We start from the raw sequence: 26,284 nt of genomic DNA, 5'->3' as shown, positions 1-26,284 counted from the left end.
CTTCTTACAGAGAGGTTTTCTGAAGAGCCAAATTCAGAAGGAGTTACAAGAAATGAAACTTTAGGATATTTAACAAATCAGCCATTTGAACTTAATGATACATATCCAAACAGAGTAAAGAAAAGATGCCCCAACTTCCAGCAGATAACAGCTCTCATTCAACAGTAATATTGCCAATGACTAGCAAAACTGAGTCTCGCAATTATTCTTTTCTTTAACTGCATTAATCTGATTTTAGGGCAGTGGTTCTTAACCTGTGGGTCACGACGCCTTTGGGGGTCGAACAACCCTTTCACAGGGGTTGCCTAAGACAGTGGTCACCAACCGGTGGTCCTTTTGTGGTCCATGGAGAAATTTTCGTATTTTTGCATTTTTGCAGGTGGTGCAATACGGAAAAAGGAGCGCAGCCCTCGCCATCCGGAATGAATGGTGCTGTTGTGGCGGTGGGGGAGAGGGCGGCAGAAGCGGGAAGAAGCGGCGTTTGCGATGGCTGGAAGCTGTGGGAGCGAAGCACTACTTTCATTTGCACGGCAACAGCATTCCGCCTCGGTATATTTGTGCCAGCCAGTGGCGCAAGGCAGCCCTCCTCTCCTGTCGCTTGGGACTCAGAGCGGTAAATGGCGTCTGATCCGGGGAGCAGCCGGATTTTGCTCTCTAATCTGGATGCCAGATCGGCCCCCTGCAAGATCTCGTCTCTCGAGGGGCGCCCCCTGAAGCGGGGCTGGAAACTTTGGTCGGGTTCCTTGAGAGATGAGAGCTTGCAGGGGGGCGACCTGGTGTCTGCAATGGAGAGCAAAATCCGGCTTCTTCTCTCCACTGTAAGTGCGTCATCAGGATTCCGCCTTGGTATATTTGCGGCACAAGGCAGCCCTCATCTCCTGATGCTTGGGACTCGGAATGGTAAATGGTGAGTGGTAAAGCTCGAGGAGCGCTCCCTGAAGTGGTGCGGGAAACTTTGGTTGGGCTCCTCGAGAGACGACAGCTTGCAGGGGGCCGATCTGGCATCCGCAATGGAGAGCAAAATCCGGCTGCTCCCCGAACCAGACTCTGTTTACCGCTCCGAGTCCCAAGCGGCAGGAAACGAAGGCTGCCTTGCGCCGCAAATATACCAAGGCGGAATCCTGATGCCGCACTTACAGCAGAGAGAAGAAGCTGGATTTTGCTCTCCATTGCGGACGCCAGTTCGTCCCCCTGCAAGCTCTCGTCTCTCGAGGAGCCCGACCAAAGTTTCCAGCGCTGCTTCAGGGAGCGCTCCTCGAGAGACGAGAGCTTGCAGGGGGCCGAACTGGCATCCGCAATGGAGAGCAAAATCCAGCTGCTCCCCGGACCAGTCACCATTTACCGCTCTGAGTCCCAAGTGGCAGGAGATGAGGGCTGCCTTACACCGCAAATATACCAAAGCGGACTCCTGATGCCGCACTTTCAGCAGAGAGATGAGGGCTGCCTTGGCCACCGGCTGGCGCAAATATACCAAGGCAAATGCTCATGCCGTGCAAGTTCAAGTAGTCCTTCGCTCCCACACTTCTTCTGGCCCTCGGTCTCTCCAGGAGATGCTTGACTTCCTCTCAGCCCCAAGACACTGGCTGGCCCATGAGATGAGAGAGAGAGAAAATGAGAAAGAGAGAGAAAGAAAGAGAGAGAATCAGAATGAGACAGAGAGAGAAAGAGACAAAGAATGAAAGAGAGAATGAGAGAGAGAGAAAGAGAGAGAATCCGAATGAGACAGAGAAAGAGACAAAGAATGAAAGAGAAAGACACAATGAAAGAGAATCAGAGAAAGAGACAGAGAGAATGAGAGAGAGACAGAGAGAGAGAATGAGAGACAGAGACAGAGAATGAAAGAGAGAGAATCAGAGAATCAGAGAGAGAATGAGAGAGAAAGAGACAAAATGAAAGAGAATCAGAATGAGAGAGTGAGTGGGGGAGAGAGAGAGAAAGAGGGGGGAGAGAGAGAAAGAGAAAATGAGAGAGAGAGAAAGAGAGAATGAGAAAGAGAGAGAGGGAGAGAGAGAGAGAGAGGGAGAGGAGGGAGAGTGCCTGAAGGACTCCATCCCGTCACTGGGAGTCCAGGTGCTTCAGCAAATGGCGCACTGGATTCGTATTAGTGGTCCGCGAAATTTAAAATTATGAACTTGGTGGTCCCTGAGGTCCAAAAGGTTGGGGACTCCTGGCCTAAGACCATTGGAAAACATATTTTTGATGGTTTTAGGAATAACTTTATGGTTGGAGGTCACCACAACATGAGGAACTGTATTAAAGGGTCGCGGCATTAGGAAGGTTGAGAACTACTGTTTTAGGGGAAAGTATCAAAACCGTTTTCCACTGCACTTCAATTTGCTCTACATGAAATCTCATGTGTTTCTCAATGATGATCTCTGGCTTAAAAGATTATCCAAATCTGGTTTTGAATTGATAAAGTTGTTTATAGACATAGTCTGAGCCTGAACAAGTACAATGCTGCATTTTCCAGAGATTATGTTTAGGACTGTAGCTACAAACATTATTTTTTAATCACCATACAATTCTTTTGTGTTTTATCACATGGGCAATTTTTAATTAACTAGAGTTACTTTAAGCCTCTCCTCAGGCAATTAGCCACTCCAAAGAGGAAGTATTTAAATAGTATGAATAGCTTTCCTTTGACTTCTGGAATGTCCATCTGCTTCCTGTAGAAAAACACTCTTTTGCAATTTTTGAGGCACAACACGTTAATGAAAACAAATATTTGTGTGAACTTTTGTCCTAAAAGAACCTCTCATTTCACTTTATTTATTTACTCAAATTTAATCTTACAATTCATAATATATCACTATAGTTTAATAAATTAAAAAGAAAGCACCAGTGGTGATATCCGGCTTTCACTCTTGCTATGTAGTAACTGAGATGGTTTCAATAGGGTGAACACTCCATGGAGCATCACAGAACCCAATTCTAAAGTGACCCCCACCAATTTAAACAATGAATTGGTTAGAAAATTTAATAAATAACTGCTTAAATAATTTAAGTGGTAATAGAAAAACAACCGTAGAATTGGAAGGTACCTTAGAGATCTTTTAGTCCTACAGTTTACTGCAGGATTCAGTTGAACATCTCTGACAGATGATCATCCACCCTAAATTTGAAAACTAGTACAAGTACAGTAGTCCTTAACTTACAATTGTTCATTTAATGACAGTTCAAAGTTATAATGGCCTCAGAAAAAGTGATTTACAGCTTGTCTCGCACTTACAACTATTGGTCACATGATCACAATTCAGACACTTGGCAACTGACTTGTATTTACAACTGGTTGTAATATACTGCGGTCATGTAATTAAAATTTGCAAGCTTTCCAACTGGTTTCCAGCAAACAATGTCAACAGAGAAAGTTGGATTTGCTTAACAACTGCCTGATTTAATGACCTCAGTAAGAATGGCCATAAAATGAGGTCTGGTAACATAATGACTTTCTTTATCACCACAACAAATTACCATGGGAATTCAGGTCCCAATTGCGGTCCTAACTTGAAAACTACCTGTAAAAGGGAACTCAACATTTTATATAGCAGTCTGTTCTACTACTGGCTGACAACTTGCCTGACAGGAAGTTCCTCCTGATGAGCTTGGCCTACTTCCCAAGTAGTTTTGATGCAAGATCTATTCTGATCTTTGGCTTCTGGGATAATAGAAAATAAACCCAATCCGGCATTGTTTTTCTCTTGGAGAAAATGTGATGTGATCTGAGGGTGCCACAGTTAGCATTCTTGGACTGCTATTGGAGCTTATTGGAGCCTCTTCTCTCTCCAGGAGTGAGGTATCTGTTTGTTTGATAAATCTGTCTGAAGCATGTAAGAGCTCTCCTCAGTTTCCACAGGGTGCTTGGGGTTTCTCCTAAAATCCTGGAGGCAACTCTGCTGAAGATTTGGTTGCCTGCTGGAATTGGGAAATGGCTATAGCATGGGCTAGGAATTGTACTTGAGTAGCCTCTCATTGTTTGTTGAACCAGAGAAATTTCTTTGCTCAGTGAGAAACTCTGAGAGTTGAAGCAACAAAGAGGTTGTCTAGAGTGGTCCTCATGAAAAGAGTGAGTCTAACCAAACACAGAAAAAACATCAAGTTTCAGCCTACAGCATGGCAACAAAAGTGGCAACATGGCAAAATCTCTTTTACGTGTTCAGTGTCTCTTTCTGAAGTAACTTGAACCCTTCCGGAAAGAGTGGGCCAAAAAAGCATTTACTGGGACAGTATGAATAATTTGCATTGCATTTTGAGTTAGATGCCTGCTGGTCAGGTTCAACAGAGGTAATGGAATTCTGTAAATCCACCTTACTATAAAATTGAAAAATTCTAGAATCCTTGCCATGCCTTTTTCTTGACCTGGCCTATCCTGAAGGGCTGATATTAATCTTGAAAGCTGAAGAAGTGTTCCAGTTTATGGAACTAAACAAAATCAATGTGACATTATTTTGAGTTTCTTTCTCATGCTTCCTTCTGTTTTAAAACTGTAATCTGTTCTCCAAATCCCCACCAAAAAGCTCTCTCCTACATTCCCCTGAGACAGCGCAGCATTTCTTTACATGGGAGACAGCTGCAATCAGGAGGAGGAAAAATCTTCCTTCTAAGGACTTACAATAGGTGATTGGCCTTTACTGAGAACATTGATCCTTGAATAGTGATGAATAAGAAGGGTTTTTAAAATCACTGTAATCATGAAGTAGACATTCACTAGTTGGGAAAAAGATAATAATCTGTCATAATTATGACAGTTCTACACAAAGTGTTAAATTGCAGACATCATCCAAACAAGAAAAATTTGCATGGTCAAATCTACGTTTTTTTCCTATTGTAATATATGGCTGTGAAAGTTGGAGGATGAGGAAGTCTAAACAAAGAAAATGGATGTGTTGGCATTGCAGTGCTAGAGAAAATGGTTGAGAATACTTTGGCCACAAGAATAAATAATTCAGTACTAAATGGCTCACTAGAAATCACTAAAAAACCTAGGGATGCTACAGCTTAAATGTTTTGAACATAATGACAAGTCACTGGAGAAGCCCCTACTGCTTGGAAATACTGAAGGCATTCAAAATGGGCCTAGGAGAAGAAGGCAAAATGAAAACTCAAAGATGTAGTTACTGATAGACCAACCTGGATGAATTATGTCCACTGTATCACCAAGGTTTGGAAGCAACTGAATGATTGAACAGCAAGAGTAGCAATTCAAAGTAATTCCCTGAACTCACCACATGGCCATCTTGATATTATTCAGCATTTGCTCTCATAACTTTAAGCCATCGTAGGGAGTGAAGAGGGATACTGAAAATTGTTTTCTTTAACATTGGGAGCTACATAGGTGGTCCATATCTGATCTAGAATGCTTGAAATACTCCAGAGTTATTAACTTGGTAGCTTTGGCAATCTGACTTTGTAACATCTTTGTAAAATAGAGACATTTCCCCCTTCCTTATAAAAACAAGAATCAAGGCAAAGGAGGAGAAATAACACTATCTGACTATGAGATGTGAAAGGAAGTTGCTCTTTTGCACAATCCATATAACATATTTAATACATCGCTATGCAATATTGCAATGACAAATTTTTCATCCTATGAAACCTGCCACGGATTGTTTCCTATGCTTCCTAAAAGGCATTTCCAAGTTCATGTCGATGTACCTTTAAATTCAGTGGTTAAAAGCAAAATAAATTGCATGCCAAGACTGTTCTGTTTGTGACTTTCCTGGAAATATCTGGCATGGAAATATTTCTTGGAATTCTTGGAAATAGTATGTTGGATCAGGCAGTGAACATGTGCACACAGAACTTGTCAAATCACATCATGAACCAACCTATTACTTCACTAGTGTACTTCATTCCTTCTGTAAGCACTGAGATCACAGGCCTCTGATCAGAAACTGTTATCCTAAATTCTTCCTACAGAACTGAGAATAAAACTTATTTGAAGTAAGCCTCGAGACATAAATGTAGAGAAATTAAATAACAATAAGTAAGAAAATTTGAAAAAAAAAATCACTATTTAACTAGTTGTAATATTTGTTTTCCCTCTCTATATACCCTGTTTCCCCCAAAACAAGACATCCCCTGATAATAAGCCCAACTGGACTTTTGAGCGCATGGCAATAAGGCCAAGCGCTTATTTCAGGGTTCAAAAAAATATAAGACAGGGTCTTATTTTCGGGGGAATATGGTATTTGCCATTGAGAGCCTGAATTTAGTCTATGGAATAGGCTGGCCTTGTTTTGTTGCCTAAGATGACTCAATTGATTTGCCACATAGTTCTTGCCTAAATCAGCAACATCTGATGCATCTGCTCTGTTGTGGTTATTTGCAAACCTCAAGATTGGTGAAGGCAGCAAAATTGTTCAAAAGCAAAATTTCTTGCTTGCTTAAACTGCCTTTCCGCAAAATTAAGCATGGGTCATCAATTGTTCAACTAAGCACATGCAGCTAAAATGCACTACCCCCCTCCCTTTCACACACACAGACACAGAATGGCATTAACAAAAGAAGAATGTAGTAACTTAGCAGATCACCAAGGCTAAGATTGTTTTCTCAACTTTGGAGTACACATCAAGGCATGCAAATTATACATTCAAACAAAGCATAAGCATATTTCAAAATCTTGATACAAAGTGATATTTCACTTAAAGTTATGACACTATTTTTTTTAAATCACATGCTGTTATTGCATTGGCAATAGTGTTGAATCAACACTGACTCCTGCATATGGAAATCGCTATTTAATTAAGGGAGGCCAACATTTTCATCCCAGAAACCACTATTCCAAAAGAGTTTTTCAACAAACTCTGAGCACGCTGAAACAATGAGAAGGGGAAGGAAAACAAGTCAATGAAATGAGCTTATAGGGAAAGTATTTTTGCCTTGAGGGACATTTTCAAGCAAAATGGATGCCACTGATACTTACAAAAATGAATAAAAACAACACTAAAAAGTTAACTTGGACTTTTATACACATCTTTCCATAAATATTTAAAATGCTTATATAAAAACAAAGCAAACAAAATCAGAGATAAGTAACACCTCCCTTTCTTAGGCTATTTTTTTTTTACTTTAAGAACCTGTTCTTCACTTGTTCTGATTTGAGTTTTTTTAAAAAAAAAAAACCTGTAGGATTTTATTATCCCTGCATTGCATTTTGTACTGTAAGGCATTAGAGTTTGATGCTATTTAAGGGTTTGTTTCTTGAAAAAATGCTTCTATTTATTGTACTGTTGCTTCTATTGATGTTTCATTTTCATAAGCTAAATTTTAAAATAGAACATCAGATTACATACATTTTAAGTATTAATAAATAAATCCTACAAAATGACTAAAAACTGCTACTCCCAATCATGATGCCTGATACTGTACATTACTATATTTCTACAATTAAATTTCTCTTAACACTAGAGTTCTGGAATACTGTATTCCTTTCCAGAAAGAAAACTGAAGCCCAATTTTAGTAATAATAACAAATTCTTGTTTCTCTTGCCATTCCCATCCTCATGTCACACGTGAGAGCAAAGAACATACTTTTTTTTCATTGACATAGCTTTGTAAGACTCCACTGAAAATTTTATAGTAAAGAAAAGGCACTGAACAAAAGTAGTGTGGATGACAAGCAAGAGAAGGAGCTGCCACTTCACTTATGAACAAGAGCCAGATGGAAAGGACAGACACAGGAACAGGATATTTTTGCTCGCGAAAGGTGCCGCACAGCTGCTTACCTATTTGGTCTTCCGGAATCAGAGATTCAATGGGAGGATCCAGTTCAGAACTCTGAGATAAATAGCTCTTTACTTGGGTCATGAACTGCCGAATAGTTTGAAGCATGTCTGTGCTGGAAACATGACACTCCTTGTTCTCCTGTAGAAAACTTATATAGTCCTGAACTAGGCAACCAAAATAAGTACGCTTGTCTCGAGACATTTCTGCTATTTTCTTAACCATCCTTTTCTCAGGGGTCATGAAGGAACTGAAGACGCCACTCATTTTCCTCAGCTGGGATTTGACAATTTTGGGAAGCACAAATGAACCATTCCTTTTTTTCTTGGGCTTCAAGGGTGGTGCCATGCTCTCCTGGTCGCTTTCCCCCTCGAACTCTTCCAGGCTGCTGTTGGTATCCCCATCGTAAGCAAAGAGCGGCATGCTCCGATCAAAATCCAGAGAATCAGAGGAGGATGTGGACAGGCTCATGTTGCTTAGTCTTTGCCTGCCTCCATTCCACTGCACTTGTGACTCACGGTGTGTAGCTAAGCTGTTTTTGCTCTCCAAGTTCTGCTGAGGCGGAGCTCCACCTGGAATGCTGGCAGTTTCTGTGCCATCCACCAAATTGTGGCTGGGTTCATTTACTGCTGAGTTCTTCGCATTGCTCTGTGCTAAAGAGAGAGCCTTTTTTTTCAGGCGAGGTGGTGGGATAGGAGTTGGCCTCTTCTGTATCACATCCAAATTGGAGTGTTTGCTGTGACTGACAGTTTCTGGCAGACTGGCCTGGTTTGTAGTCCTGGACAGCTGAGGGTGTGCAAGAAGGCTATGAATAGAAGGTGGGGGAGGCCTGGGTGGGGGAGAACAGGATCTCTCAGGGCCATTCACATCTTGTGCTTTTGGACCTGATCTTTTCAGATTTCCACCAACATCTTGGCTGTGCACTTTCAAGAAGAGAGGATTAATAAAACACAGGGCTCCGTTGGTCTGGCTGCATTCCAGCTCTGAAGGCGTTCTGGTTCTTATAGAATGAACTCCATTTATGAGGCAGAGCTGCTGGGAGCTTTTATAAATGCTGTCTGAAGGCAGAGGCTTCTGGAGGGCTGAAGATTTTTGCAGTTTGTTGTTAGCTGGAGAGCTCCAAAAATCTGAAAGTCATTATTTAGTTAGCAAAAGAATGCAAATATTATGCCTCTAGTGCTTAGAATGTTCTACTCAAAATGTTTTGCTCTAAAAGGGGGGGGGTGTTATTTTATAGGATCAGCTTGAAACCTTTGGGTCCTGGAGTTGAAAAAAGGAAATATACATACCAGTCAAGTACAAGGTACAGTTTACCAGGGTTACCTACTACACAAGCTTAGTTCATTTCAAGAATAACTCTGCACTACTATACCCCATCAGTTAGTTCCAAATATTTTCTAATTGTAACTCAGATATGCTGGTGTTGCTTGACATTAATTCTAATGATCTGTCTTGTTGTTTCCTAAAAACACAGAAGAAGAGGTACTTCTGGAAATCCTCTCTGTCAGACAGAACACTGCCTTGAATGCAGTGTGCCAGGCTTTCTAAGAAGTAAACTGCCTTTGCCTTCATCAATGCCAACAGCAGTTTTAAAAAAGGCCATTTTCTAAATCTGATCCTCTGTGATAAAATTTTTAGTGGCTTAATGCAGACATTATGCCAAACATGGCTTAATTCAAATATTATGCCAAACTGTGGTTTATGTCTCCAGATAATTAGGTTTAGAGTGGCATACTTATTTTAGATTTCTGTATGCTAAGCTAGACCATGGCTAACGGCAAGAAGGACTAGAACTGGCGGTAGAGAAAGTATCCAAGTTCAAATTTTAATATGAATGTGAAGTTCATTTTGCTTCCTAAAGCAGAAGGAGGGAACTATATAACCTACTTGAAGCACAGGCAGAATACAAATATAACAAATCATCAAAATTATAAACACTGGGTCCCATAACTCCAGAAGTAGAAAAATTGTGTTTTAAAAATTAGCTTGTCACAATGCCAGAACTGAACTTTTGGCTTTAAATTCTGAGGTGGATTAATTCCATAACTTCTATGGGACTGCTTCTATGACTCAAACTAATATTTAGAGACCTCATTTTTTTCAGGCAAAAATAGCTAAAACATGCTTCCAGGCCACATGACAGTTTCAGACTTAGGAGAGAAAGTTTAACCCTTCTGCACCACTCATTTCTGTATTCTTCCCTACCCAGCATGCCGTTTTCCTAATCTGAATGCCTTTTTCTAAATATGCTTCTCTCATGAAGAGAAACAGATACTCACTTGATACCAATGTTTCTTCTGTATGACAAGAAGCAATTGATGTGTGTGTGGGTTGAATTACAAAAGTGACATGCAGGAAAATATTCAAAACAGAAGTACCCAATATTTCGGGGCTATTGGGATATATAGAATTTTGGGAGCATTTTAAGCACACTCACAAAATAGTTGACATAATAAATGCAGCCAATCATAAAACAGTCTTAACTCAGAAGGAGAACAAAACACTGTACCAACAATGTTATACTCTAAAATATATCTGTATTGGTCTAAGTGAAAATACAACTTGAGGTTGATGGTTTTCTTTGCAGCATTCCTATTTCCCATTGTTTGTTTTTATTAGTGAAATTCAATAAATTAATGCAAAAAAATTTGAGGGAGATTAGATGCAAAGCCAAGGAATGCATTATGGGCAAACTACCGCCACATTAGAAACTAGAAATTTAAATCATTTTTTCCTGATGCCACAGCTGCAACTTAACTCTGCCCTTCCCTCCCACCATTGTCTGCTTTTACTTACTCAATCCCAGCTGAGCAGCCTCTTCAAGTTCAGACTCTGTTGTTGCTGCTGCAATTGCCTGAGGTAACTTCAAGGTGAATGGCAGGACATCCCTTATTTGGAAACAATTAAGACATTAACTTGCTTTACTCTTCTGCATCTCGCCTCTTAATGTCAGCAACAATCTCATATGTTTTCCTCAAAACAAAAATACTTTCTGTTGCCACTTCCTCACAATGTCCTTATTAGATAGTTCAGAATAAACTTGTATATTGAATAATTCAGAATTTTCCACTTTTTGTTTACAATTAGAGTGATCAGATTGCAAGTTAAACAAACTTAAACATCATGAAATTGGTTCTCAACTGGAGATTTTAAGAAGGATCTTAAAGGCATTTGAATTGTTGCTCAGTTGCAGTATAAGTGTAATACACATATTTCATTTGTTCAGACCACAAACTTTTTTTGGAGAAATTTAGTGAATCACTGCAAGGCAAATATAATTGACAAAGCAGAAACAGCTAGGTTTTGTATGCAAGAAACCCTCTGGTCAGCCTCCGCATCAGGGGTGGGTTTTAAATTTTTTTACTACCGGTTATGTGGGCGTGGCTTATTTTGTGGGCATGGTTTGATGGTCATGTGACAATTCTTTAGGATTTAGCAAAGGTACTGATCTACCAGGCTTTTAACTGCTTGTAGAGCTGTATGGTCTACCCATTTGTTTTTGAAGCGCACTGGTCTACCACCACACTGCCTTTTACCGTTGATCAGCTGTAGGGCGGCCCTTTGAAGCACTGCGACAAGAGTTTAAACAGTTTTTTGACACTCTGCCACCACCAAGAGCATTGGAAACCGCTTTCAGGCAGCTTGGCCTCAATTGCCAATCTACCACCACCGAGCAGTTTACAAGGTGCGGATCGGTTCTAGCTGATCAGTTGGGAGGCTTCTTGGCTTCTCAATTTAAAGCTATGGTGTCTTGTTTTTTTTCTCTCTTTTTTGTCAAGTGCGCCCTGATTTTTTCCTTCTAGCCGATCAGCTGGGACTTGGGAGGCAGTGAATAGATTGGGGGCAGGGCCAGACAGAGGTGGTATTTACTGGTTCTCCAAACTACTCAAAATTTCCACTACCGATTCGCAAGAACCGGGGAGAACCGGTAGCAACCCAGCACTGCTCCACATCCTACATAACTGATCTCAGGTGCAAGAGTTAGGATAAAAGTTGGATGAAGAACTGAGTAAGCTGTAATTAAATAATTCCAAAATAGATTAGGACGCAAACCTTTTTTCGGACTGAGCACTGAGCTTGCCCTCTTGAAGTTAGGCATTTGTCAGGCTGGGGCAATGTCAACTAGCAAAATACAATTTATTTATTTTAAATGGATATAGCTACTGATTATTCCTATACATTTTATAAATTTCCTACTTTCATATTAAAAACTATACCTAGAAGACCACTTCTAAAGGGCTCTGGGTATTAACCCCTGGATATAGATACTGGACACTTGGACCAGATAGATTACATATATTTTTAATTTTATGATAGAAAACATTTAATTTACAAGGTGAGGCAAATTATCAACATTTTGGTGGTACTTGTGAAGTATTTACTGGTATTTCACCCAATTTTTGCAATTAGGAAACCCATTAATAGATGGATATTTATTACCCAATGAATTTCAAACTAATCCAATATGATCAGGTTTCAAATACAATATATCGTGTACACTGCTACGAGATGAGTACTTCTAGACAAATTTTTCTTCAGTAAGAAATGTGTAAAACTGAAATATGTCACTTCCTAAAAGTTTTCCCTCATTTAGTGTACAGTATTAAGCAATGTAAGCAACTATATGCAAAACACTTATACTGAAATCCTAGAGACTTGGTGGAAATTATTATTTTTTTATTTTGTTTTGTTTGGTCTTGAACACGCAGGCTTCAGAGAAAGCAAAGTTATAAAACCACACAGATTGAGACCGAGTCACTTACTGGATAATATAGTAAAACCAAGATCATCTGTATATGCTATATCAGTGATGGCTAACCTCTTTGCCGTTGCATGCCCAAAGCGGGGGGAGCGCGGGGAGGTTGCCCACGTGTGTGCCCACACCCATAATTCAATAGGCCCTGCCCCTGCGCATGTGCGCATGTGCCCCCCCCATTTTTAGCACATGATGGCACGGTGGGCCCGGTAGTCCCGTTTTTCACCCTCCCCAGACTCCAGAAGCTTTCTAGGAGCCTGGGGAGGACGAAAACAGCCTTCCCCACTCCCCCGGAGGCCCTCCGGAGGCCGGAAACAGCCCATTTCCCAACTTCCGGTGGGATCGAAAAGCCCAAAAATCAGCTGGACAGTGCACACATGCGTGCTGGAGCTGAGCTACGGCAACGCTTGCGTGCCCACTGATATGGCTCTGTGTGCCACCTGTGGCACCCGTGCCATAGGTTCACCATCACGGTGCTATAATTTATTGATGTTATGCATGCCTTCAAAAGTATCTCCATAAAGAAACTATGGAAAGTTTTGAGACACATCAACTGACTTAACGTCATGTATAAAGCGCATGAAAATACTAAACTGAAAAAAACGGGCAATTCTTTGAGCCTGTCCCTACCATAAAAGGAGTCAAACAAAGCTGCATTATTCCTCCTTCATTATTTGATTTTTATACAAACTCCATTACCAATTGCCTTAAAAAACAGAACTCCACACACTGAACATTACAGGAAGCACGCACCAGTGTGACTTTACAAAGATGAGGCACTGCTCTTGTCACTGAATGTAATAGGACTAAAGGGGAAGGAGGGAGGGTCTTTCGTTTTTTATGCCTCTTTTCTGTTTGCATCACCATTTAACTAAGCAGCAACAAAGCAAGGATTATGGTGCTCTTAAAAAGACTCCAGAGACTCAAAGAAGCAGTGGAACCAGTAGGCCCTTTTTCTAAACGAGGGGTGTAAGCAAATATATTCTTGTTGCCATTAAACTCTTTGAACCCAACTTCTAACCCAACTTACTTCCCCAAAAGTTGGCGTAGAGTTAGAGTAGGAAAGCAAGCAACTCTGCTTGAGTCCAAGGTTTCTAGATTTTTTAAACATAATTTTTATTGAAAAAAGTTAGATAAAAGATTAACATGAAAATACAGAAAGTTAGAGAAAGACAAAAGATAAAATAAAAAAATGAAGCAATAAATATAATATAATAAAAAATATAATAAAAGAAGCAACCTCTGCCCCCTCATTCAAATTATGTTACAAAGATCCCTTGTGTCTCATATTCAAATCCTTTACAATGAATAATCTATAAATCACTATTTCACCTTCTTTCACTTTCAGTAAAAATTCCATAAAAGTTCCAGGCTTTTACAAAAAAGTATTTATTGTTTTATCCCTGACCAAACAGGTCAGTTTTGCCATTTCTGCTAATGTTGTCATCTTTACAATCTATTCCTCCATTATGGGTATTTCAATATTTCTCTGGTTTCTAGAAAAAAAAAAAATCTCTAAGTGGCAACACTGCGCCTGGAATTAAGCCTGCTCAAGGTTGAAACTAGTGTCCAGGTCAGGATAGGTAATGTCTGGCGAAAGCTGAATTTGCTACCAGAAGGCTTGGGCTTGCTGATATTGGCAGAATTCTATGTATCTAAAAGTTAGGGTAGAGCAGAAAATGGCACAATGTCGGCTTTTATGGATTTTCCAATGTTTTGGAGGATGGGATATGGTCACCTAGGAAACACCTAGGATTGAAAATACTATGGATAGGCAGGAAGATTAAAGCAGCATTTCAGCAAGCATATTATCTAGTCAGTGCATACCACATAAGCCACCTACTATTTAAACAGCACAGTCTGCCAAAGTAACACACCCTTTTCACTCTTGCTCATTTTGCCATTTTCCCATCAGTTATCCTTGAGGGCAGATATAAGGCCACACTTAAGACCAGTGGTGGGATTCAGCCAGTTCGCACCACTTCGGGAGAACCAGTTGTTAACTTTCTGAACAGTTTGGTGAACTGGTTGTTGGAAGAAATCATTAGAGCAGAGAACCGGTTGTTAAATTATTTGAATCCCACCACTGATTAAGACTACTGCATCTAGTTTTGATCATTGTGTTATAAAAAGATTTAAAGACTTAAGAAACAGTGCTGAAAAGAGCAACAAAGATGATTAGGGGGATGGAAGCTAAAACATATGAAGAATGGTTGCATGAATTGGATTTGTCTAGTCTGGTGAAAAGGTCTAGGGATGACATGATAGTGGTGTTTCAATATTTGAGGGGCTGCCACAAAGAAGAATGGATCAACATATTTTTCAAAGCTCCAGAAGGCAAGACAAGAAACAATGGAGAGAAACTAATCAAAGAGAGAAGCAACCTAGAATGAAGGAGAAATTTCTTAACAGTGAAAACAATTAACCAATGGAACAGCTTGCCTTCAGAAGCTATGGATGCTCAAACACTGGAGGCTTTTAAGAAGAAAGTAGACAGTCACTTGTCTGGAATAGTATAGGGCCGTGATGGTGAACCTATGGCACGCGTGCCACAGGTGGCACGCGGAGCCATATTAGTGGGCACGCCAGGTCAGCTCTGGGGCGCATGCGCGCGCCGGCCAGCTGATTTTCGGGCCTTCTGGGCCCACCAGAAGCAGGGAAACAGTCTGTTTCCTGCCTCTGGAGGGCCTGGGGTGGTGGGGAAGGCCCGTTTTTCTTTCTTTCCTGGCTCCAGATCCTCTCTGTGTATCTGGGAACGGCGAAAACAGCCTTTCCCACTCCCTTGGAGGCCCTACAGAGGCTCAAAGTGCCCATTTCCCCACTCCCGGTGGGACAGGAAGTGACTTTTTTCCTGTCCCCAGCCTCCAGAGACTCCTAGAGAGGCTCCTACAGACTCCTAGAGAGGCTCCTACAGACTCCTAGAGAGGTTCTGGAGGCTGGGGACAGCAAAAAATGTCACTTCCTGTCTCACCCGGAGTTGGGAAATGGGCCTTTTCAGCCTCCGTAGGGCCTCCAAGGGAGTGGGAAAGGCTGTTTTCACTGTTCCCAGATACACAAAGAGGATCTGGAACCAGGTAAGAAAGAAAAACAGGCCTACCAGGCCATCATGTGCCAGGAGCGGGGGGGGAGGGGGGAGCGCACACATGCGCGTGGGCACGTGCGCGTGTGACCCTCCCCCGCCCCCCTCTCCTGGCACGTGATGGCAAAAAGGTTAGCCATCAATGGTATAGGGTCTCCTGTTTGAGCAGGGGTTGGACTAGAAGACCTCCAAGGTCTCTTCCAATTCTGTTATTCTGTTAAAAATTCCACAAAAGGAAAGCTTTGGGCCATGCAGGCAAGGGCCATTAGAAACTCTTGGCCATGCTCTTCTGCAATATTGTATTGCCTGCACACAGAATTTTGCTAGTTCTTTGATAAATAAAAAAACATTTAAAAAAATATTTACTCTACAAATTACCTGGCAAGTGGCAAAAAACTATTTAATTGCCTGCCAAATATCGAGATCTCTTTAGGAGCATCAAATTCATTTTGCAATGTTTAATATATTATAATACTGAAGTTACAAGAACTGAGCAAAGGCACTGGCTTGTAATCTTAATAACAAAATACCTTATAATGAGTTTTAAAATGAAATATTTTAGTGTTTCACATTGTTAATAACATATGCAAACCATGGCATATTAAATTGTTTTAATTATATTATTGTATTAGTTAAGACATGTTAAAGATATGTCAATCTAGCAGTAGCTAGTCTATCAAATTAGGTTAATACCTTATACCACGTAAGTATTTTAATTTCTGTTTCCTTTATCTACTGCTTTCTTATGAACTTAGTACTTTACTTAGTATTTACTGTTATTATCCATTTTAAATTGTTTTTATCAGATTTTAGTAATAATTTGTGTCTGGAACTCTGCACTTTGCTATGGCCCAAGGGCTAATCCATAAAGTAAACTCAATAAAATAAAGTACAAAATCTCACATAATACAAAGCTTAATATAATAAAAAAAAAATACCGTTATTTTACAGAAACTCTTTTTTAATTTCTATAATTTTAGTTGTAAACTGTATTTTACCGATGAGTGAACGCAATGCAGCCCATTAATCTATTAATTCATTTGTGATCTTTCAGATATTCAGAATCCTACTCAGCTGTCTGCTCAGTAGCCACTAAAAAAGCTACTCAGTAGTTTATTCTTTTTCAGTTTAATTAAGATTCTTGATATTTGCATTAACAAGGCAACCACATGTTAAACAAAGGCTGTCATAAGAACATTCTCAGTTACCTGCTAATACAGTAGAAAGCTATGAGCCTGAATAAATCAGCAAAACTTATTCCAGAGCCTTCTAAGGAAAAAGCTGAAAAGTAAAAGAAAACAGGTTCAATTGCACAATATATGATCTGAAAAATACAGCAAAACATGCTTCCTATGTAGGAATAAAACTGCAATTCATAAGCTATTGTTTGTTAATAAAGACTTTTATCATAGTCAGCATTTCTTTTCCAAAATTCTTCAATTGTTTTTGCCTAAAAATAGCAAAAAATAGGAAATATTTTTAAAATGGTACATACTAACAATTGAGCTACAAACAATCCAAGAATCCTAATTTGAAATGTTTAAAACTCACTGTCTATATTGGAGGCTATTTGTCATGATGGAATCCACCAAAATAACAAAGCTCAACTCCTGAGATGCTCCTACCTCTTGGCACAGCACAGAAGTGTGTTTGGCCACTGCTTTCTTGTGTGATTTTATTTTACTTTCCAGTCTAATACACAGCTCTGGAAATTCCTCATGGTCTCTCATTCTATTAACAATCGGGCCCTTTTTATTCACATGTATTAATTTTGAGATGAATCCATTCAGTTGTTTTACTGACCCCTGCTGCACAGATTAACAATATTCCTTCACAAATCATAATCAATCAGCTGATGAATCTTCTATTCATTATGTTCAGCCACGGAAAGACAATATTGTAAACTACTTACTATAGATGCTTTCTTTTATTGCAAACTCTTTAAGGCAAAATCCCTTTACATCATTTGGTAGGCGTAAAGACAGGACTTTCTTCTGCATTCTTGACGACTTTCTAACAAGGAAAGTCTATTAAAAAACAAATAAGAAAAAACAAAGCTTTAAATAGACTTAGTAGCCATGTTTTCAAGAATTTCATATTATGAACCTGCTTTGTCTCATCTTACATACAAGTAAACTTGTAGGACTTCCAACAGAGGTACTAATAACTTGAGAATCCAAAATAAGCTACAAAACTTAATACTTATTGATATTTTTAATTACCCAGAACCTGTAAATGGCAAAAAATATTGCCAAACTTTGTTCGTAATGTTTACTCATTTGATCTTGTAATATGCAGACATCAGATTTTTAAAATTGTTCGGGCCAAGAGTTAATATTAATTCCATGTTAACACATAAGGACAAACATCAAACAACGCAAGTGCTACTCCAGTTAGCCAATAAAATAATTTTAATAATTGCTCTCAGAACAATAACCTCTTTCCCATCTCTTTCTTTTTGAGAAAGATTTGATACCATAATGACAGAATAAATGCACACATGTACAAATACAAAGTACCTACCAGAATCTTATGTTAAGTCACCAGCTAAAATTGTCTAGTAGGGTAAAGGATGAAGAAAGATTTCTAAGAGAATTGTTGCTAGTGAGAGTAGGCAGCACTGGCTAGGAGAGTCACATAGCTGCCCTCATCTAAAGCAGATTCATAATGTGTATGAATATTAGAGTTACACAAATACAAGCAATCACACACACTTTTCTCTCCTGACTGGCATCTAGCCACTATTCATATACATTAGTGATATAAAATGACACTATGAAGGAAGTTATGATGTACATGTATTGGTAGAGTGCTTAAGGAGTTTGCCTGGAATTGGGGGTTCGAGATGTCCTACAACCATGGAACTTTTGGGTTACTTTAGCCAGTCACTGTCTCTCAGCCCAACCTATTGGAACAGAAAGTGCTATGAATTTTTGGAGAAAAGGTGGGATATAAATTTAAGAAGCTAAAAAGTGAATTCAGAATAGGAGAGAATGGACAGGGGTCTGATTCTAAAAGCAAGGCAATGCCCCAGCAAAGTATTCCTCTTGTTTACAAGGCCAAATTAAAGTTGTTTCTTACTCCAGGAGGTTGAGAGCGTAGAATTTCCACTGCTTCAGCATCATTTAAGCCAAGCTGTAACCAGATAGGGTGGGTATGAAGAAGTTTATCTAGTATGCTGAGCTTATTGGGGAGACTATCATATCCAGAATCTCGTATGATATTTGCAAAATCTTTCTGATCCGGGCACACATCACCCATATCTTTCTCTAGGCTAAAACAACAGAAACAAACAAAAAACAAAACAAATTAAAAGCCTAAATTTAAATTATTCAAAAATAATCTGTGCTTTGTAAAACAACTTCAACAATGTATCTTGTTCATAGATAAATAAAAATAAATAAATATTAATATGTGTTTGCATTCATTTTCAGCTGTATTTTATTGTAGGTGACCCTGACAGCAACTCTGTAAGTTGATGTAAATTGTAAACTGTAAAACAAACAAGCCAAATCAGTAAACAAGCCAGTCCATCAGCAAATGGATTGGGCTACAAATGGAAATAGAAAAGGAAGTAATTACTTCTACTTCTTGAATACCCCTGAAGTGTTTTCAACAAAATTTCTAAGATCTGTACTAGCAGCTTTCAGAGGGATTGCCAATGGCCTTCTGAGACTAGACACAGGGATGGCAACTGATGTTAAAAACTGAGGTTAGGATATGGCAACTGATGTTAAATTACAGGCTCCAGTTCTTTCACTGGAGACTACTATTAATCATGATCGAGGGCTGCCCTTTGAGCTAGAACAATGTCATAAAACAAAAACTAATGACTAATGGATTATGACCAGAATCACTACAAACCTTGGGCTATGACTCCTAAACATACAGTCGTCCAAATATTTAATCACATTGAATTTCAGGTGGAAGTAAATACAGAAATAGGATTTGGGTGATTTTTTTGGCAAATGGCCAACTATCTCTCTTTATTGACATTTCCCAAACTAAGGAAAGCTTTCTTTTGGGCATAATATTTTGCCTTTAGCATTATTACAGGGAAGATACTCTAAAATCACATTTGAGAAATGCATTTGCTTGTGTGGAACTAGAAATGTTGAAATAGTCCAGTATGTGTTACTTTATTGTACCATCTATAGCCGTGATATTGAACCTATGGCACGCAGAGCCATCTCTCCGGGCATGCCAACCGTCACCCGTTGCTCTTCCGGGTTTTGGTCTTTGCGTGCATGGGCACGCCGGAAACCAGAAGAGCAGCTCCCTGGTGTACATGCACACACCGGGAAGCTGAGCTCCCAGTTTCTGGAACGCGCATGCACACCGGCCAGCTGGTCTTCGTGCACGCATGCGTGCACGCATGCGCGCATGTGCACACCGGAAACAGGAAGACCAGCTTCCCGGTGCATGCATGCGCGCTGGGGAACTGCTCTTCCGGTTTCCGGCACTCCTCTGTGTGCATACCAGGGAGTTGCTCTTCCTGTTTCTGGCGCTCCCCTGCACACACGCTCCTGGTTTAGCACTTGCTCCCGGTTCGCCAACATTGATCTATAGAGATATAGACAATACTTATATCCTGCCTCTTTTACATCAGGACCCTGAGTGACCTGACATACTTACATGTTCATCCTTTTTTTCAGACTGTAATCCCAGATAGTAGCAAAATACTGTGCAGCAGCCATGAATATTAGGTGCCAATTGATGAAAGGTCAATAAGAACTTTAATATACTTTTATTTCAACAATTATAATTGATTGTACTTTTCTATTTTTCTGGGTTTTTTAGCTGTTTTCATTTATACTTCAGTATACCTTAGCTGTAATCAAGATTCATTCATCTAGTCGTGTTATAGCTCCATCTGCAGATAGGAAGCAGTATATCCCTGGGCATGTACGCAGCTCTGAAAAATAATTACATGTCTTCAGCTAAATATGCTTAATTGTTTCCATGTGACCTGACCTATTAAGATGCCCAATTATACCCTTTTATTCAGCCTGTATAGCAAATGACTGAAAGGCTTATACTGTAGCTCCAATTTGTGGCAAGCTCTACATCAGGGGTGTCCAACCTTGGCAACTTCTCCAACTTGGCTGAGGAATTCTGGGAGTTGAAGTCCACAGGTCTCAAAATTGCCAAGGTTGGACACCCCACTTGGCTATATTATCCCAAGAAGCAGCAACTGGATGCCTTAATAATTTCAAAAGCGATTTTTCAATTCAAAATCCCAGAAAGAATCAATAAATGTCAGCCATCAACCAATAACACATTCAGCTTCAAGCAAGAGCCAACTCCACTGAAATGAGCACAAGTGACAGCAATGGGCTTCAAGTGCCTTGAGAGCTGCACCCCCCACACTTTATTTATTTTATTTTATTTTATTGAATTTCTATACCGCCCTACTCCCGAAGGACTCAGGGCGGTGCACAGCCATGAGATAAAACACATAGATATACAAAATTTAAAATCGAATAAAATGAATTAAATAAATTTGGCTGAATTAATACCAATAATTTAAGATACCCATATTTTAAAATACATTAAAAATTTAGAATTTACACTTAAAAGGGAGAAGATTTAGGCGAGGCCAGCTTGATGAAATAAAAGCGTCTTCAACTCGCAGTGGAAGGTGCGCAGATCCGGAATCCTCCGTATCTCTGGGGGGAGCTCATTCCAGATCGTCGGTGCCCCCACAGAGAAGGCTCTCCCCCTAGGGGCCGACAGCCGACATTGTTTGGCCGACGGCACCTGGAGGAGCCCCTCTCTGTGGGAGCGTACTGGTCGGTGGGAGGCTGTTGATGGTAGTAGGCGGTCCCGTAAGTAACCAGGTCCCAAGCCATGGAGCGCTTTAAAGGTGGTAACCAGAACCTTGAAGCGCACCCGGAAGACCACCGGGAGCCAGTGCAGCTCACGCAGGAGAGGTGTTACATGGGAGCTCCATGTTGCTCCCATAACCACCCGCGCGGCCGCACTCTGCGCCAGTTGGAGCCTCCGGGTGCACCTCAAGGGGAGCCCCATGTAGAGAGCATTACAATAGTCCAGACGAGAGGTGACGAGGGCATGAGTGACTGTGCGTAACGAGTCCCGATCTAGAAAGGGACGCAACTGGCGAATCAGGCGAACCTGATGAAAAATCCTCCCGGTCACGGCCGTCAAGTGCTCTTCTAAAGACAGCCGTGAATCCAGGAGGACGCCCAAGTTACGAGCCCTTTCCGTGGGGGCCAATGCTTCGCCCCCAATAGCCAGCGATGGCGCCAGCTGACTATATCGGGACGTCGGAAACCACAGCCACTCGGTCTTGGATGGGTTGAGCCTGAGCCCGTTTCTCCCCATCCAGATCCGTACGGCCTCCAGGCACTGGGACATCACTTCAAGGGCATCGTTGGGGTGGTCCGGGGTGGAGATGTACAGCTGGGTGTCGTCAGCGTACAGATGGTACTTCACCCCGAAACCACGGATGATCTCGCCCAGCGGCTTTACATAAATGTTGAACAGAAGGGGTGAGAGAACCAATCCCTGCGGCACCCCACATATAAGGGGCCTCGGGGTCGATCTCTGCCCCCCTGTCAACACAGACTGCGACCGGTCAGAGAGAAAGGAGGAGAACCACCGTAAGACGGTGCCTCCCACCCCCAACCCTTCCAGCCGGTGCAGCATGATACCATGGTCGATGGTATCAAAAGCCGCTGAGAGGTCTAACAGGACCAGGACAGAGGAACAACCCCTGTCCCAAGCCCTCCAGAGATCATCAACCAACGCGACCAATGCCGTTTCCGTGCTGTACCCAGGCCTGAAGCCCGACTGGAACAGATCTAGATACGACGCTTCCTCCAGGTACTGGGGTAGCTGTCGCGCAACCACACTCTCAACAACCTTCGCAACGAAGCAAAGGTTGGAGACTGGACGATAACTAGCCAATACTGCCGGGTCCAGGGAAGGCTTCTTGAGGAGAGGCCTTACCACCGCCTCTTTCAAGGCGGCGGGAAAGACACCCTCACCCAACGAAGCATTTATAATCCCCTGGAGCCAGCCTCGCGTCACCTCCGGGAAGCCAGCACTAACCAGGAGGGACACGGGTCCAACAAACATGTGGTCGCGTTCAATCTACCCAGAATCCTGTCCACGTCATCTGGGGTCACAGGATCAAACTCATCCCAGATAACAGTCTCAAGACCTGTCTCCGTCACCCTCGCTGGATCTAACCCGTCAGAGTCCAGACCTGCCCGAATCTGAGTGATTTTGTCATATAGATACTGAACAAAATCCTCGGCTCTTCCCTCCAAGGGGTCCTCCCGCGCTTCCTGGTGGAGCAGGGAGCGGGTCACCCTAAACAGGGTGGCCGGGCGATTATCTGATGACGCAATAAGAGCAGTAAAATGAGTACATTTTGCTGCTTTTATCGCCACTAGGTAACTCCTAATATGAGATCTTACCAGTGTTCGGTCAGATTCAGAAAGACTAGCCCTCCAACAGCTCTCTAGGCGTCTTTTCCGGTGCTTCATCTCCCTCAGCTCCTCGGTGAACCAAGGAGCCAGGCGAGATCGGCGCCGGGTCAGAGGCCGCAAAGGCACGACTCGATCCAGGGCTCCAGCAGCCGCCCTATCCCAGGCGGCCACTAGGTCCCCAGATGAGGCGTGAGCCAGAACCTCCGGGATTGGCCCAAGCTCCATCTGGAACCTATCAGGTTCCATCAGGCGCCTGGGCGGTACCATCTTACCGGTTCCGCCTCCCTGCGGCGGGGTGCTGCGGTTCGAAGGTCAAGGCGAAGGAGCGAGTGATCTGACCATGACAAGGGCTCGATGACTATATCCCCTATCTCGAGATCATTCAACCACTGTCCAGAGACAAAAACCAAGTCCAGTGTGTTTCCCCCAGTGTGCGTAGGGCCATGAATTAGTTGGGTCAGGTCCATGGCCGTCATGGAAGCCATGAACTCCCGAGCCACCTCAGACGCCTCACCCACGGATGGCAGGTTGAAATCCCCCATGACCATAAGTCTGGGGGTATCAACCGCCACCGCGGCAATAACGTTGAGTAGCTCGGGCAGGGCTGCCGCCATGTGGCAGGGAGCCAGGTACGTGATCAGCAAACCCATCTGAACCCCGTGGCCCCACATCACAAGGAGGGACTCACAACCAGCTGTCTGAGGTACAGTGGTCTCCCTCGGCTTAAGGCCTTCTCTAATAATAACCGCTACTCCCCCGCCCCTCCCCTGTGACCTTGGCTGATGGAATGCGTGGAAACCTGGTGGGCACATTTCTACCAGAGGGACCCCTCCCTCTGGGCCCAACCAGGTCTCCGTAATACCTGCCAGGTCCGCTCCCCCCTCGTAAACAAGATCACAGATGAGGGGGGCTTTATTTACTACAGACCTGGCGTTGCACAACATCAGACGAAGGCCCGGGCCCTGAAGGTCTGTACTACCTGGAGAACGGGTGGAGCCTTGGGGGCCGGAGCAGTCTACCGCTTGAAGACAGCGGGTGCGTGCTCCCTTAACATGATATGGCCCCCTGCTCCCGCCATATCTACCCCTCCGACACACAGTACCGATGGTAAAAGCATAGTCTGGACCAGCTCGACCCCCTCCGGATCCCCCACCACCCCCGCCGAACGCCGACTCTCCCCCTAGTGGGTTATCCCCCAAACCCACAATCCTAATTCCAATCCCACCCCCCTCCCCCCTCCCAGAACCCCTTAAAAGTTTAAACAAGGACAATTTTAAAAAACCCCGCAGCCCCCTCTTTGCGGCATGCCACCTCTCGGGACTCCAGAGCCCGTCATCGAGGTAGGCCCTCGACAGAATGGAGGGCCAAGCCTGCGAGAGGGGGGAGTCTCGCAGACCAAGAAGCTCCGCTGCTGAGTACATTAATCATAATGGGTAACATGACCATATCCTGAGGGTGTATATAAAGGACCGAGGAGAAGACAAAGGAATGGGGGATCTCAGAGACATATTTGCAGGACCAAGTCCCCTGTCCCCTCACAACAGAGGACATAGTCCGAAGCCAGGACAACCACAGTTCCAAGGGGGAAATAGATCTAACCACCCTCTCACGGTGGTTAGGTCAGCTGGACAGCCCCCTCTTGTGGTGGGGTGGCAGCAATGAACTGATGCATATAGACAGCGTCCGGGGGTCAGGTCCAAAAATCGCCCTCTCACGGCGTTTTGTCCGGTGGTAAAGACCGATGGTAAAGTCCCCTCGCTGGTAAAGTGCATATGTGTAGAAAGCTGGTAAAGTGCATATATGTAGAAAGCGTCCCGGTTCAGCCCCCAGGGGCTCTGACACCTGGCCACCCTCTCACGGTGGTCAGGCAAATGTCTAGCTCCCTCAGCCGACGGGATGCAGCCATGTACCGGTCTCCCGTTCAGATGGAAATAGCCCTCTCCAGAGTCAGGGGGATTCAGAATAGTAATAATAATAGGGCATAGCGCCAATGAGTCCCGCAGGCTGACAGTTGGTCCAGGTGGGCCCAGTTCTAAAAGGGAACGCTGGAGGAGAGAGAAATGGGGCAGAAATGGGGCGGCTTTCTCAAGCCCCCCCGCCCCCCGCACAACCACAAATTGAGGCCTCCCGAGGCCCAGAAAATCGCTCCGGGTCTTTTCCGCCCAACCGTGGTTGCAGGTCTCCCAGACCTGTTGGTTTGTTGCCCCCCCCAGCTCCTACTTCAAGGGGGGGGTCCCCAGCGTCATCTGACCGCCAGCTAGCCTCCACAGCAACCGCCATCGCCGCCACCACCGCGCCATCGTTGCCAGCCCCCAAAGAGCCTGGCGACGTCCCAGAGGTCTTCAGGGGGTGCCCGACACATCATGTAGCACTTCGGGCAACCCCCCGGGCTTCGAAACTTGCCGCGCGGCGGGCGCCCCCCGGCACAGCGCCGCTCCAACTAATTGATGGCTCCGGTTGTGAAAAAAACGCTGCCGACACCCAGCTGATCAGCCTGGCGCTCCACGCTTCGCCCCTTCCCCTCAGCTCAGTCACGGAGGGAAAGAAAACCCTCTCCGTGCTGGCCGGGAGCTCCCCTGACAGGTCCTGGGGTCGAGGATCTTCAAAACGACCCCCAAAGGACCCAAAGGGTAGGTCGGCGCCCCATCCTCAGATCGTGATCCCAGCGGGCGCCGCCATCTTGGACATGCGCAAACAGTCTAATACAATGTAATCAATTGTTCAATATTGTTCTCTCTAATTTGAAATAGAATGCTATGTAGCTCTGTCCTATCATGTATCAAATAGAATGCTATGTAGCTCTGTCCTATCATGTATCTGAGAAATTTTAGCCACGTTAGGCCATGTGAAGTTGCAGAGCTGAAATTTACTGTCAAATCCTGGTCTGGGTTACTTGGCATCTTGATTTCCCTCTCATCACAATAACAGGAGGAATGGCAATGTCCACAGTGATTAGCACAATGGCTGTTCACATACCAGCAGTGCAGTCAGTAAAGAATTAAGAGTATGACTAAGCAGGATGGTGAAACATCAGCTACAGACTTTAGTCACTAAGTGGGAGGGAGGAGTGAAAGGAAATTGAAGAAGGTAACAATCGGAAGCACCTCACTTCTGCCCATAATTCCTGCCCAAACAAGAAGACCAAACTAGACCTCTGACTAAACAAGAACCACTTTGTCTAGTGGCTAAGGCCACTAGAAAGCAGGAAACCATGAGTTCAAATTCTACCTTAGCCATGAAAGCCGGCTGAGTGATATTGGGCAAGTCATT

General features: G+C 43.0%; 1 protein-coding gene across 3 annotated transcripts in view; it reads right to left on the bottom strand.

The window, feature by feature from the left end:
• RIN2 (Ras and Rab interactor 2) overlaps positions 1-26,284 on the bottom strand; it is an 83,821-nt gene that overhangs the window by 12,160 nt on the left and 45,377 nt on the right. The window contains exons 1-6 of one of the 3 annotated variants that reach the window (XM_034411741.3): positions 20,384-20,404; positions 18,639-18,831; positions 17,470-17,584; positions 16,766-16,838; positions 10,519-10,610; positions 7,725-8,849 (exon numbers count right to left, since the gene is read on the bottom strand). In XM_034411741.3, the coding sequence (XP_034267632.1) occupies positions 7,725-8,849; positions 10,519-10,610; positions 16,766-16,838; positions 17,470-17,584; positions 18,639-18,818 (1,585 nt within the window). In that variant the 5' untranslated portion in view covers positions 18,819-18,831; positions 20,384-20,404. Of the gene's footprint in view, positions 1-7,724; positions 8,850-10,518; positions 10,611-16,765; positions 16,839-17,469; positions 17,585-18,638; positions 18,832-20,383; positions 20,405-26,284 lie in introns of those variants that run through there. The other 2 variants (XM_034411740.3, XM_087891274.1) reach the window with 2 other exon arrangements.

This window comes from Pantherophis guttatus, chromosome 3 (genome assembly GCF_059756535.1).
Source record: "Pantherophis guttatus breed Tessera chromosome 3, ASM5975653v1, whole genome shotgun sequence".
Classification (NCBI taxonomy): domain Eukaryota; kingdom Metazoa; phylum Chordata; class Lepidosauria; order Squamata; family Colubridae; genus Pantherophis; species Pantherophis guttatus.
This window is presented reverse-complemented; position numbering and strand designations above follow the sequence as displayed.